Here is a 13,911-nt window from a genome sequence, read left to right as displayed (position 1 = left end):
GGGATTCGACGGCAAAGAGCCGTCGAACCGGCGTCAAAAGTACCTTTAAGGGTATATCGAGGCCCTTTAAGCCAAAGTCATATCATTTAATGTCGTTTTCAAGCCCCCCTAGATATATATCTCCCTGCCAAATCTGAGTAGATCTCGCTGCTCATCTTCCTCCTCAGTAGGGTCATAGATGGGCCCTGCCTCTGTTTTGGCAAGTCGCACACCATTCTCCGTTACAATCTCCTGCGATGGAATAACAACGCCAAAGATACTGGCGGGATCACCTCCCCTGTTCACCCATTCGTGGTTCGTTCCACGGCAGAGCATGACATCGTGTGGCTTGAAAATCTTCTCGGCGCCGCCGTCGGTAACCAGGCCGACTGTGCCTGTCAAAACAACAAAAAAGTCCAGCGATAGCGTTCGGTGCATCCACCCCCGCTTGGCGGACTCGGGCAGGTGAATGACTCGACCGGAGGGGCCCTTGGTGTCAGCCAGAGGAACCAGGCTTTTATGGGGCTCAGGCAGCGAGCGCATGTTGTCGACTGGGAAGCCGCGCGATCGCTGGATCTGGATTACGCCGAACCTGGAATCAGGGCCGGGAATGGAAAATCTGGGCGCTGTCAACGGGTCGTAGGGAGTCAGGAGCTCGTCAGAGGCGAAGAAAGCGTTCCTTTGGGCATCGTGCTGAGTGATAACGCGGCGGATAGGAGTGTCCATTTTGATGCGATTTCGATGAGTCGATTGACGAGTGATTGTTATTAGATTGCTGAGGCTTGATGTGAGAACGATTTTCTGAGAGCACCGAGAAACTCATATTTATATTCTCGATTATGGCTTGAGCAAAAGTGAGGTTTTTGCCAGAAGTAGAGTTATTGTCTATGCTGGTGGAATTCGTCGCATCAATAAGCGGCGGCCGTCAGGTGGGATGTCGCCATTCCTAACCAGAGGCGGGCAGTTGATTCGACAAGGCGAGTTTCTGCCGTTAGAAATGAGGATGTCAGCCTGGATTGAGTTCAATATTGCGGAGAGTAATCCTTTCGTCGAGGTTCAGCCTGATAAATATTGAGCCCCTTCGCTCAGTTCGGTCTTGAGAGGCCGAGGCGAGAACATGGCTTATGCGATCGGGCTGAGTGGCATTGCATTTGGAAGGGGTTTGAAGGAGATTCGTTCAGGACACTCAGCGCGAAGTAGTGACCACACTTTCTCCAGCTGAACTTGAAATCTGTTCGGCGGGAAATGACCTTCATTGTTCCAAGAGAAATTGCCCATGCTTGTGTATGCAGTTTTTGAACCCAAATGGACTGGAATGCAACAGCTACCAGTGGATCATCCTGTAGAAGCGAGCAGGATCTCCTGTCAAACTAGGTTTGATCGAATATTTTGAAGTCCTGAATTTTAGCCCCAGCGCCTACATTATGCAATTTGAACAATATTTCGGATAAAAGCAGGTAGCTGGTTCAAGCTGATCCAATACCTAATCAGAGACAGAAGAAGTGACAGAAAAAGTGACGGCGGAAGAGAGGGACATGAGTATATTACGAGTAACTAAATATTAATTCATTATCTTATATCGAATCTATACAGACGCCAAGTGATCCAGCAAATCAATGGACCTCAAAGTCTAACGTTTGCTGTATCCCACCTTGAGAAGATGGCGTGCGAACTAACTGGTCCAGACTTTCATCATCCTCCATAATAGTATCTCGCCACTGGGTCCCATGGATGGACGTCCCTACATTCAGACTTCGCATATGGAGATCCCTGCTGAGAGAGGACCGCCTACTCGAGGGCTGGAATTTGCCATCAAGGGATGGAATATCCATCGGTCCTTCGTTGATGGGGAACGAGAAATTACTAGGTTGTAACTCCATCACTAGCCGGCCTAGAGAGGGGATGGCGGTTGTGATGATACTAAGATTCATGGAGACCCTGCAGAGCATGTTAGAAAGACTCCAAAGCCACCTAGCTTTCATGCACTTACTGGTCCCAAATAGTAACGCGGGTCGTCGCCCCTGGAATTATCAGAATAGGTCCTTAAGAGAAAATCTCGCTCGGCGCAACTCACAGACAGGATCATGGGCCCGGAGCATTCTTAACGTGTTGCGAATTTGGAACCCGGTCGCCGCGCAAACACTTCAGAGCTCGTTAGTCAAGAACGGCTTTCAGCGCTTTTACACTTACAAAACTCTGCTTGACAATAACAGCATCATCCTCATTCGCTTGAAATAGGATAATCGGAGACTGCGGAGCATCAAGCATGGCAGGATGGCAATCGCAGCATCCGTTGTTATGTTGATAATGCCGATGGCCTCAAAAAGCATGCGCTGCGAACGGACCCCCGTTAGGCAAAATGAAAATAGCGCCTCCATCATGGCTCTTACCTGATTGACGCAGTGTTCAGGATCGATCCAGTTCCACGGAGTGGGTAGGTCGCACCGGAAGATCAATGCGAAGCTGGATGACACAGCCCAGGCAATAACCACGCCGATGATGGCCCAGTTTGCCCGGGCATATCGGGTGGTTGCCATCAGACTTCGAAATAGCAATCCTAGGGAAAGCTTCCCAAATGCCATCGTTACCACGAGCAGAATTTGGGCCACGTACTGATACTGAAGTACGGTTAGTCACAGACCGGGAATCTCACGAGAATTGCCCATTCCACTCACCTTCAGGAACTGCACGAGCTCCCCCCTCTTGCAGATTCACTTTCCTGCGCCCGAGGCCATTATGCATAGCCTGCTGAACCATGACGGTTTGGAGAATTGCGAATAGCTATCTTGTAATTTAGCATGGTCCGGCTACGGAAATGCGGGCAACCCACTGTCGCCATCCCAAGTAGAATGTCGTCGGAATAGATAATGCGACCGATGAACCATCGCGCCGCGAGTCGGGTGACCACAACCACAATCGTCAAGGCGAGCAAGGTATACGCGGTGACCGCCGCATATCCGGCGTGGTCATCTTCGGTGATCTCGAAAAGAGGCGGCAACGTGCCAGCCATGTTCACATGGGGGCAGTTGAACTCCAAATGCGCTCCGCGCCAATATATAAGACGATTGAGGATGAAACGCCTTAACGGGCGCCGATCGCGGGTAGCAAAGAATACGACAGAGGCAAGAATCCTTCCATCATCGGAGCAATAAGCTCTGGATATTTCTCCCCGAACTTCCAACAAGCTACAGAGGGCAACCGCTTAGAGCCGTTGCTCTAGGGCTGCACCGTTGACAGCTCCCCCAGCGAATAAGCACCAGCGTGTTGCTATCAGTGTTTTCCCTCTACCTCGGTATTTACCGGACTCCGCCGGTTGGGCGCTCGGGCTCATGCCGCCACTTGGGAGCCGCTAATGCCGCAGGCGCGTGCAGAGCAGAGGAGATCATGCTCGCTTCCGGCAATTGTGCCTGTCGTGCGGGTAACTCCGCGCGCAGCTCTTTGCCTCGCTTGGTAAAGGGACATTTAAAGAGTCGGCCAAGTGCCAAAGCATTAAGGCTGACTAGAGATAATCAACAATGTAACGTCCTCCATTCTCACTCTTTTGCCATTGGCCCAAGCCCGCGTGATAAGACATCCACTCTCCTCCACTCTTTCCATCGGTGCTTGAAAACGCCATAGAACTATCGAACTGTAAAGCCTCCACACCACAAGTGGAGTCGCAGGATGGGTTTCACATGTATCGATTCTGGTCACGCTTAGCGAGTACCTTCCGTCTTGGAGATGACGGAAGCGCCACAGGCACCGCGTGCTCTGGTTCCCGATAAGGCCATGTCGGCCTCGCCATGATATGAAACTGCCATTTAACAATTTGGTCTCTTCTTCTTCCTATCAACTCCCCCCATGTCTTCTCCCCAGGATGGGAGCAGACCAGACAAGGGAAAAAAAACAACAATCCGAAACAAGCTTAACGCTTTGACCCGGCATCCGTCAGGAAGCCGAGTTGCATGACAGCTCGGCCATGGCAAGCCGTGCTTTCGAGATGAACCCCATGGGCAAAAACTCCGTCGAGGTGTCGGTCCTGCGCAACAACCACAGTCGCGGGGGTTCAGACGGGATATTCAATGGCATGACCTCGGGATCGACCTCGAACAGCAGGCGCATGGATGTTGGTTTTTCGCCCCTCCGCAGATCCTTGGCAGGATGAAGGAAGCTAATACGAACGGCGATAGCGCAAGTTCGGCACCCTATCAATTCTGTCGCTGTCACTCACGTTGCTATCTTCGTGGGAATCCATTGGCAAGTGCGTATATACTGGCACCTGGTGATTACGCAAGGCTGACCCCGCAGCAGCAATTATGCGGATGGGCTGGCGAACGGCGGGCCCGCTGGGCTCGTGTGGGGGATGGTTCTCTCGTTAATAGGGACCATGGCCATGGCGCTATCGATGGCAGAAATGACCTCCATTTGCCCGCTGGCGGGGGCTCAGTACCACTGGACTGCGGTGCTGGCCCCGCAGCGGATCCGAACCGTCAGTACCTGGTTCCAAGGGTGGATCACTGTTTTTGGATGGCAGGCCTCCTGCACGAGTATCTGTCTTTTGGTGTCGAGTCAAATTCAGGGCATGGCGCTTTTGAATCATGCCGAGTACCACCCCAAACAATGGCATGGGACACTGATTATTTGGGCGATTGTCCTCTGCGCGGGGATTATCAACATCTACGGGATTAAGATCTTGCCAACGTTGCAGATGATCGGCGGCATATTCCATATCATCTTTTTCATCGCTATTACCATTCCCATCTTCTTGCTTGCGCGGCGGAGTGAGCCGCAGTTTGTCTTCACGGAGTTGATGATATCCGAAGGGGGGTGGCAAAATCCCGGGGTTGCTTGGTGTCTGGGCACACTAGCTGTGACCTATTGTTTCATAGGTAAGAGGTCGTGGGGCTGTGTCTGAGCCGTAGTCTAACCCGCTATCCCCTAGGTTTTGACGGCGCTATCCATATGAGTGAAGAGCTCCGCCAGCCAGACATCAGAATGCCTCGGATTATCGTCCAGAGTATTCTGATCGATGGGATTCTAGCTTTCATCTTCCTGCTCGTCATTCTGTTCTGCATCGGGAATGTCGACGAAGCATTGAACCCGCGCTTTATTTTCCCATCCATCGGTCTTTTCAGAGAAGCGACAGGTTCGGTCCGAGCTGCAACCATCATGCAGGCCGGAATTTCTGTAATCGGCATGCTGTCGAGCATTGGCGTAGTCACGTCCGTCTCAAGACTTACCTGGGCATTTGCCCGCGATGGCGGCCTGCCATTTTCAGCTTACTTTGCGCATGTCAGTACGCTTTGGGGCCAGGATGTACAAGAAAATTGCTCACCAGTCATAGGTCGACCGTGTAAGAAGGGTCCCGAAAAGATCCATCACACTCGTCTGCTCAATAGTGATGCTTCTCTCCCTGATCAACATCGCTTCAGAACAGGCTTTAAACGCCATCCTCGCGCTATCCACCAGTTCCATCTACGTATCCTATCTGATCCCCATTGTAATGATGATCATACGGCGTCTCGACAAGACGCGCCCGCCAATCATGTTCGGGCCTTGGTCGCTTGGCCGGTATGGAATGGCGGTCAACGTGTTCGCTCTCATATTTGGGATCTTCGTGTGCGTCTTCGTCCCTTTTCCCACCCAGATTCCGGTGACGGCGCGGAATATGAATTGGTCGGGACCGGTCTTTGTGGGTGTTTGTTTGTTGCTTCTTGCCGACTGGGTCTTTCGGGCTAGGAGGAGTTATGTTGGGCCAGTGAAGGATTTGTTGCAGTCGCGTACGCGTACTATTTCGCTTAATTAATGGGACCGGCTGGCCGGTTGGTATACAACATGATGTAATCGACAACGAATGGGATGACTATGCTGCTTGAGGAAAGTCCTGAACTATCTGAAGCAGATGATTATGGACAAAGGTCACGGTTTTCTCGTATACCCGTAGGCAGGCTGGGTCAATCAACCAGATCTTTCAGTCATGTTAGCGGAGAGCGAGTTCCCATTTCGAACGATGAATAGTATGCATTGAAAAAAAGAAGAAGAAGAAGAAGAAAGAAAGGAAAGAAAGAAAGAAAAATAGGATTAGAGCACTGATATAATCTATTAAGGTCTCCATAATGAATAATAAATGACTTTTATCTCTGCACATAAAAGTGAACCCGAACGGCTTCCTCGGGGCCTTTGCTTCAGTCTGGACAACCGCCAAGAGTCGTCTATCTTGGACCAGCCTGGCAAATATCAACAAAATACCACCAACCAGAAGGGGAACTCCAGAGTACAGGGACAGTGCCAGGTAGCCGTACTTTTCCGCTAGGGCACCACTCACTGGAACGTTTGCCATAGCACTGGTACAGTCAGTAACCAGACAGAAAATTCGCGGGGATGTTCCTTACGAGAACGCAGAAGAGCCAACAACAGTCCCGATGGACAGGCCCAAGGTCCCAGGGGTAGAGACCTGCGCAGCACATGCTTGCTGTAGTGATATAATGCCACCCGAGGCGAATCCATAAGCAGCACACCAGATAACCAACCCCGCGACCGTGGTGGCTTTCGTCCAGCACAGCGCGACAATGCCCGCTGCAATCGTCGAAACGATGCAGCAGTTGAATTTTCCATATTTATCCGCGAGTAACCCCGGCAACACGCGACCGAAGAAAGACGCCCCGTTGACGATCGACACGGTGTAGAAGCTGAGTTCACTAGAGAACCCCATTTTCGTTGCGTAGGAGGTGGCATAGAAGAACGGCGAGAACATCGAGAGATAGATAACAAACATCGACACACAAGTCAACTGCAAAGCGGGCTGCTTGAGAAGAACCTTGATTTCCTCCTTGCGAGTAGGGCTGCCCTTCTCATGAATTTCCACATCGCCATCCGTCCTCTTCATGCTACCGCCTTCTTCACGTGTGGGAGGAGGAGGAGGCGGTGGTGACTTGCAGACGATGCAAGTAAACGCCAACAGAGGAATCATGATGAATCCCACGATGCGCATAGTCCATCCGAACCCGATATTCGGTTTCTGCAGCAGTTGGTTGATCGCGATCGGCCAGACAATACCGCCGAGTGACGAGCCTCCGAGGACAATCCCCATTGCGACCGCCCGCTTGCGCTTGATGTACTGGCCTACCAGGCCGAGACAGGGCCATGTTACCAGGGACATGGAAATGCCCAAGAGAACGCCCTGGGCGAGGAAGAACTGCCAGAATTGGTGGCAGAGGGAGGTCATCATCACGCTAAGTACTGTGCCGAGGGAGCCGGTACAAACTAAGATCTATGAAGCCAGGGTTTAGCTTGGATCACTGTGCATTTATTATATCGTTGCAAAGGTAACTCACGGTTGGCCCGAAGGCATCCAGCAAGGCTCCGGCAACCGCGGAGATGAGGAAGAGGAAGAATATCGAGATAGCTCCGAGCCATGCGATTGTTGACTGCGGGCTACCTGCTAGCTGATTGGAAGCATAGTATTCTTCGAAGATACCGAAAGAATTTCTAGGGTGATGTTAGTTCTATCCTTGAAATTTAGTTAGGGTAGCTCACAGAAAGCCCACCGTGCAAAATGCACAGGTAAACGCCCCCATAATGACGAGCCAAGCTCGGGTCCTAGAATACAGTTAGCTGTCAAGGCTCTTTGGTTCCTGCTCTAGGGATAATTTACGTATACTCCTTCGGAGGGTCGCTTGAAGACATTGCGACTTCCGAGCAAAGAATGTTGAACTTTGAAACCAATGAATTTGGCTGAAATAGTGCTCTTGAAGACTTTTTAAGAGTAGCAGGAACATAGTCTCTCTTTATAGTCTGGGTTGTTGACATTCCGTTTGCGAGACGCCGAAGGGTCCGCGGTGGTCCGGAGTGACCGTGCCGGAGCTCGATATCGTCCGTGGCACGCAGCGAAGCTACCGATAGCGGCGACAATTTGGATTTTCCACATTTCTACTTGCTGCTTCTTCATGATCATCAATGATGCGGTTTGTCCTACTCGTACTGAGTCGAGGCAAGGCAATAATGAAATCCTTCATCCAGTCAAGGACCAACTTTCGAAACACCCAACTCGAACTCTATTATTCGTGCAACAAGGACTAGGGTTTATTCATCGCCAGAGTTCTCATAGCCCTCATCGTAAACCTCATCGCCCAACTCCCTCTCCTTGTATCTCAGCTTCTCGATTGGTAAATACACAAACATTATCCGACACCACGCCTCGCTATTCTTATTCTGAAACTGATGGGCCGTGCCCCGCTGAATACAAACATCCCCGCGATGCAACTGTCTGCTCTCCCCCGAATCAAGAATCAAGTCCACATCCCCCTCCAGCACAACTCCATAATCAAGGCTCACATGACGATGCATCGGTGTTTTCTTCCCTGGTCTCAGATCCACCATCCGGAGTATAGTTCCCGTCTCCGTGGTTAGCCCTGGAGGCTGGTGCAGGAACTCGTCGTACATCGCAACGTCCGATTCCTCCTCGAGCGAAGCCGGCGTTGCAGTTGTCGCGTACAGGAGGGCAATCTCCCCGTCATCGCCTGAAGGTCGGGAGGGCAGGTAGTCGGGGACCTGTGCGTGGGAGAGGAAGACGGCTTCACCTTCTGTGGTGTGGGTTGTTATGTACCGGTGGATTTCGGGGAGGGGGTTATCTTTGTGGGGGTGGTCGTCTTTGGAGGACTGCATTCCGGTATAGCTGGGGCTATACTAGTTTTTTTTGAGACTGGGTGTCCTGCCCTGAGGGGCCTCAAGTAAATTGGACTTGGTAAGTTGAATTGTCGCTCTGAACGACCATTCCGCATGATGATATGATGATGCCGTAGCCTAAGCATATCGGCGACCCAAGGAACAGCCCCGCGCGATGTCGAAAGTAGATATTTGTGTATTCCTTCCCCGGTATCCAGTCCCATCATCTGCTCAATAAAACACTAGTCAGGATGAATGCACCTTTCATCCTCGTTTCGGGCCCAAAAGATTCGCAAATTTGGAGCTCAAATGATCCTCCAACATCCGCTTATGCCCGTTCGATATCTTCGACTTCTCATTCATATGACCCGCAATCTTCTGGATACACTCGTCGAGGCTCGGACCACCCTCCAGCGCCGGATCATCCTCTTTAGCTTCAACCACCGTCTTCCAAAACTCCTCCAGCTCCTCCGTCCACCCGAGCTCCTCCGCAAGCTCCTTCACTCCATCATCGCACGCGCCCAGGATACACACATCATCAGGCCGGTTCCCCAGATCGCCCGACCGCTCCCTATTGATAAGAATCCTCGGCACCCCCTCCCGCACCTTCCTCGGCAGCTGCGAAACAGGCGCAACCTTCAAGCTCGTCCCCATGACAAGCATCAGATCCGCATCCGCAACCAGCTTCTCCTTTTCTTCATATTCCGCCGGAAGAGGCTGCCCGAAGAACACAACATCAGGCTTCACCGCGCCCTTGCATCCCTCATCCAAACAGTACGGCACCTCGCCGTCCCGGACAGCCTTCTTCATCAGCTCATCCGGATACTCCGCATGACACTTATGACAGTGCTGATTCTTCCAGTTCCCATGGCACCAAAGCGTCTTCTCGCTCGGCACCCCCGCATCGCACTCCAGCCCGTCGATATTCTGCGTGAAGCAGAACTGCAGCAGTCCCTTCTTCGCTAGTAGAGCGAGGAACGCGTGCGACAGCGTCGGTTTTAGATTCCCTGGATGCCGCGCCCGAGCAAGCGCGTAGAAAGGTTCGGGCGTGTGCGTGAAGTAGCTGATTGTGAAGATTGCCTCCGGGTACGGGAGGCGGAGCGGGGCGAGTTTGGCGTAGAGGCCGCTTGTTGGGGAGCGGAAGTCGGGGATTCCCGCGGCGGTACTGATTCCTGCGCCTGTGAGGGCGACGATGCGGGTGATGGAGCCGCTTTTGATGCGGGCGGCGATGGTTTTAAGGTCGGTGGATTGTTTGTCGGTGGAGGTCATGGTGGGTTGGCGGGGTAATTTGGGAGAAATCTTTTCGCTTGCGGTCTTTTATCTTGCAAAAAAGATAGGGTTATAAGGCTTGGGAGGGGGGGAGGGCATTCGATACTATATACTGGAGCCGGGACGCAAGTCAGGTGATGTTTTGTTTATGTTTATGTATGCGGCTCTAACTGTCAGGCTGACAAGTTCGATTTTTCCGCCCCAATGGGTCCAAAAAGGATGCTTGCGCGGCTGATCCAATAAGGATTTGTACTACCAGCCCGGCATTGTAGTGGTTCCTAGTTCAGAAAGCATATCCATCCATCCGGGCGTGTCCAGCCCCACCCCACCGCTGTCGTCCAGCAGTTCGGACCAGGCGTCTTCCATGCGGAACGAAGGAAATGAACTCGAGTCTGCCCCTGCAGGCCTGGCTTCATGGATCGTGGTTTCCTGACCCATCGGTGTAAGCTGGGCAGGTCTACCAGTACCATCATTGGGAACAAGGACTGGTCCCTCCAGACGTATATCATTGGCAGAAGATATATCATCTTGGAGCCCCCCTCGAACCAAGGAGTTTGTCTTGCTTCCAATATTTCCGCATAACAGCCATCATATCACTGATGCCTTGGCGCGCAACAGAGGAAACTTGCTGCGCCCGACGCATCATCCGGCAGGCATCCCAAACCTCCTGCTTCCGCCGTTCGGCAAGGACATCGTCCCAGTTGAAACAGACGTCCATGAGCAGGATCACCGAGGCGATGAATACGTGGTGCATGACAGTCCAGAAAAAGGAGCTTGTAGGCACGAACAGCGGCGCCTCTTCGTCCATCACCCGCTTCACCTCTATAACCGTCCGCGCGGACTGCAGTGCGACGACATGCGAGTAAGAATACCGAGGGTCTTTCGCGCCGCGGATGAACCATTGTCGGTGCAGCCGGCATAACCTGGTTTGCCAGCCTTGCTCGATGAAGCATTTTTGCCACGCGAATGATGGCCGCGAGAGGTAGAGAGCTGCATGCTGTCGTTTGGAGACCGTGTCAAAACGGAAAAAGGAGGGGACCTCGGCGTATGCGTCACGGAGTCGGTGGTCTAGATCGAGGATGACTTCGTAGGGCGCCTCGCGGCCGTCGAGATGGTATGGGGCTAGTTCGTCGATAATTTGACGGCAAATTTCGGAGAGTCGGAGGCGACATAATGTGTAGGACATGCAGGTGGGTGTTGAGAGGGGTGCGGCTACTTCTGTCGCTAGGTCTTCGTCTTCGATGTTTAGCGGTCTGTTCACTTTTACCTGGCTGGGGTGGATGGTATAGGTGAATTCTTGGGGTCCACTCAGGAATCCAATGAGCCTGGGCATGAGATTAGTTTATAGTCACCCAACGAGGCGAAGACAACATTCAGTTAGCCGGCAGCAGGGATTCACTGACCAGTCGTACGAAACGATGTCCCACCACAGCCTCCTTTTCAGCTCTAGCCCAACCTTGTCATACTCGCCCCCCCTTCCGCTCCTCCACGGCCTTTGCAGAATCTAAAACATGCAACCCAAGGCGCTTTGCTTGACCTATGGAGGTTGGATGGAGAAAGAGCGAGTGGACGCGCGGGCTCAAGGTTGAGGTAGACAGATGGTGCCCGATAATCAAAGCTGCCTGCAAGCCCGTTATTGTCGGCCGCGCGAGGTAATCCCCCTGGAGCAGCGCAGCACCAGCCAGAAATGCCGTCTCTCCGCTGCAAATCTCCGCAGCTTCTGAGACATCATCTGGAAGGATCTGGAAAAACAGTGATGAAGCGGCGATACTGAAAAGCAAGGCTACTTCGCTCATATCCAAGGGCAGATTCTGTGCATTATTCCTGTAGATCCCGCCGAATTGTTGTTTGACCAAGGACGGTATGATAATATGATATTGATACGAGAGGTGATTTTGGTAGAATTCGAGGAGAGCCATGGCTTCGGCTTCTGCGGGCAGATAAGATGTGAGATCTACGGTCAGGGGATCCTCCTCCGACACGGCAAGTTTTCCATTGACGAGAGCAAGCAGCCTCTCAGCGATCGTCAACGGATTCTGCAGCCCCTGAGCAGGGTTACTCCGTACTGAGCGTGAGAAGTCCGGTCGAGGTGTTTCCGGTAGCGCGCTCGGAAACCGATGTCCCATGAGAATGGTCTCGAGTCTATCCGCCGTAATCGAGGAGTCATCCCTCGCACGAGGCGGAGCAGGAGACTGTCTTTGCGGCAACCATTGTGGTCTCTCCTGGGCGCTGAATCTAACCTCTGAAGGCGACCTGAACTGGCTGCTAGCCGTCACTGTTGCTCTGCTGGGTCCGTGGTCGCCATAGCCGCACTCGATACCGCGGACGACGCAGCTGCTGCATGGAACGGCGCGGTCGCACTTAATCTTCTTCTTTCGGCATGATGGACAAGCTACGGGATCTTGCCTCGGCTGCTTTCTCTGGCTCTGGGGGCTTGATGGAGCCTTTCTTTTGGACGACATGTGTGCTATGTTTTATTGATTGACAGCTGGGGCGAGGACGATGCCCGGAGTCTCCGTGTGCACGGACGTTCGTACTTGCGCTAGTACGGAGCTGCATAGTTGCCCCTGAGGTGTTTCAGTATTAAGCTTTCGCGTGACCCGCTCTCGGTTGCTCGTTCTTTACGACAGGGAGATAAGCCATTATTATCGGCAGTAGAAACTAAGAAATCATGAAAAAAAAAGGGATGAACAAAAACATACAACAGTCAGGATTCCCATGTGGTCACCCACCATAGTACGAACTGACCGGCGTGTGGCTAAAGCGCGGTCAGTACTCGGGTGGGTGTCGCCCGGGTGAGTTTAGGGTGAGCGCCGCTTTACGGTCGCGCGACTGGGGATGAGTAGGGTGAGTGCACTATAGACGGGGTGAGAACCGGGTGATCGTCGGGTGAGAACCCACTAAGGACACACATGTACTTCACAGACTCTCTGCACCGAACATCTGTTGGAACAATATAACTCTGCCGTTCATTTTCTTCGCCTAATTTAACATATAAATAACACAGACTAGCGACCCGATAGAAAACAACCTACATCAGCGAACCAAGATATAGAGAATAGGCCCCAGACTAGGACCGACATGAAGGGATAATCGGAATTTCATTTTTCCTATTACCATAGTTTCTTTTTCTTTGACCCCCTTACCTACCTAACCTAGTACTTAAATAGATAAGTAGTCAGCAGAGCTTCCACAAAAGTCGAGTTTTTCTTAATCCCTCGAAGCAAACGTTGGTATTATATCCGACATTAATACCCATAAACAAAAGCAGACAATCAATTATCACAGCTCTATCCTAGCCTTTCCTTATTCGACATTTATACATAAACTCACTTCTCTCTTTTCCAAAATATCTTGACCTTGTTTCTCCCCGCAACTCAATACAGAGTTTGTTCCTCGCCCTTGCTCGACCGGCAGCTACGAGACCATGCCACAGACACTAGGACCGCTTAACTATGGGTGCACGGATTGGCGGATCAGTAGCCAAAAGACTGCAGAGCTATACAGTTCTGGTATCAGGCTTCAGACTAAAGAGGATCTCCAAGACATAGAACAACAATTACGCCAATCCTACGCGATGGAGAGATTCTCAGTCCGCCGAATCGATGGAAGCATAATCTAAATTTCCAATCCCATGTTCCAAGTACTGAATCCTATCTGGTACGTGGGTATTCGGACCTGATTCTAGCTTACGATCTACTTTTTTCTTTGGAAACCTCATGTCAAGTACCAAGAATATTGGCAACTTGTGAAAGCACAACCAAACGGCCCAATCGAAACTTACTTATACTCTTACATTGTGGATTGGAGTAATCAGACTGCACGAAACTTTCGCGAGCTTAAAGCACAACCTATGCAAGTCTTTGACGAGAATTCAACGCACTGCCAAGCGGACGCACTGCCAGGCGATTACCTGCCTTCTACTTACCAGATACCTCTTACCCCTCCAAGCCACCAAAAAATATATTCACCCCTGCTAAAATATGTACAACACGGCAGTGCGTCGTGAGTACTATGCGT

The 13,911-nt window shown here is 51.7% G+C and overlaps 7 protein-coding genes across 7 annotated transcripts; 1 reads left to right on the top strand and 6 right to left on the bottom strand.

Annotated features, from left to right (window-relative positions):
• Positions 1-108: 108 nt before the first annotated feature.
• Positions 109-705, bottom strand: N7468_008901 (cupin domain-containing protein; the record flags this gene model as incomplete). The annotated part of the gene is made up of 1 exon (XM_058478197.1): positions 109-705. The coding sequence occupies one exon, from the start codon at positions 703-705 to the stop codon at positions 109-111; it is 597 nt and encodes a 198-aa protein (XP_058326527.1).
• An 887-nt stretch (positions 706-1,592) lies between these two features.
• On the bottom strand, positions 1,593-2,989 carry N7468_008900 (uncharacterized protein; the record flags this gene model as incomplete). The annotated part of the gene is made up of 7 exons (XM_058478196.1): positions 1,593-1,917; positions 1,970-2,000; positions 2,054-2,121; positions 2,170-2,312; positions 2,370-2,597; positions 2,695-2,760; positions 2,810-2,989. The coding sequence occupies 7 exons, from the start codon at positions 2,987-2,989 to the stop codon at positions 1,593-1,595; spliced, it is 1,041 nt and encodes a 346-aa protein (XP_058326526.1).
• Positions 2,990-3,937: 948 nt separating this feature from the next.
• On the top strand, positions 3,938-5,737 carry N7468_008899 (putative amino acid permease; the record flags this gene model as incomplete). Its single annotated transcript, XM_058478195.1, has 5 exons — positions 3,938-4,084; positions 4,149-4,219; positions 4,270-4,847; positions 4,901-5,254; positions 5,358-5,737. Coding segments are annotated over 5 exons (1,530 nt in total), but the record flags the coding sequence as incomplete, so codon positions are not given.
• Positions 5,738-5,821: 84 nt separating this feature from the next.
• N7468_008898 (MCT family MFS transporter) lies at positions 5,822-7,644 on the bottom strand (the record flags this gene model as incomplete). Its single annotated transcript, XM_058478194.1, has 6 exons — positions 5,822-5,926; positions 6,215-6,302; positions 6,351-7,228; positions 7,293-7,446; positions 7,495-7,557; positions 7,613-7,644. The coding sequence occupies 6 exons, from the start codon at positions 7,642-7,644 to the stop codon at positions 5,822-5,824; spliced, it is 1,320 nt and encodes a 439-aa protein (XP_058326524.1).
• Positions 7,645-8,040: 396 nt separating this feature from the next.
• On the bottom strand, positions 8,041-8,622 carry N7468_008897 (cupin domain-containing protein; the record flags this gene model as incomplete). The annotated part of the gene is made up of 1 exon (XM_058478193.1): positions 8,041-8,622. The coding sequence occupies one exon, from the start codon at positions 8,620-8,622 to the stop codon at positions 8,041-8,043; it is 582 nt and encodes a 193-aa protein (XP_058326523.1).
• Positions 8,623-8,886: 264 nt separating this feature from the next.
• N7468_008896 (uncharacterized protein) lies at positions 8,887-9,891 on the bottom strand (the record flags this gene model as incomplete). Its single annotated transcript, XM_058478192.1, has 1 exon — positions 8,887-9,891. The coding sequence occupies one exon, from the start codon at positions 9,889-9,891 to the stop codon at positions 8,887-8,889; it is 1,005 nt and encodes a 334-aa protein (XP_058326522.1).
• A 252-nt stretch (positions 9,892-10,143) lies between these two features.
• N7468_008895 (uncharacterized protein) lies at positions 10,144-12,353 on the bottom strand (the record flags this gene model as incomplete). Its single annotated transcript, XM_058478191.1, has 4 exons — positions 10,144-10,376; positions 10,438-11,216; positions 11,295-11,395; positions 11,463-12,353. 4 exons carry the CDS (start codon positions 12,351-12,353, stop codon positions 10,144-10,146), a joined length of 2,004 nt encoding a protein of 667 aa, XP_058326521.1.
• Positions 12,354-13,911: the final 1,558 nt, after the last annotated feature.

This window comes from Penicillium chermesinum (genome assembly GCF_028974085.1).
Source record: "Penicillium chermesinum strain IBT 19713 chromosome Unknown utg000007l:1.0-2695246.0:1.0-2697696.0, whole genome shotgun sequence".
NCBI classification, from domain to species: Eukaryota; Fungi; Ascomycota; class Eurotiomycetes; order Eurotiales; family Aspergillaceae; genus Penicillium; species Penicillium chermesinum.
Note: the sequence above shows the minus strand (reverse complement) of the source record. Positions and strands in the feature narration are given on the sequence as shown.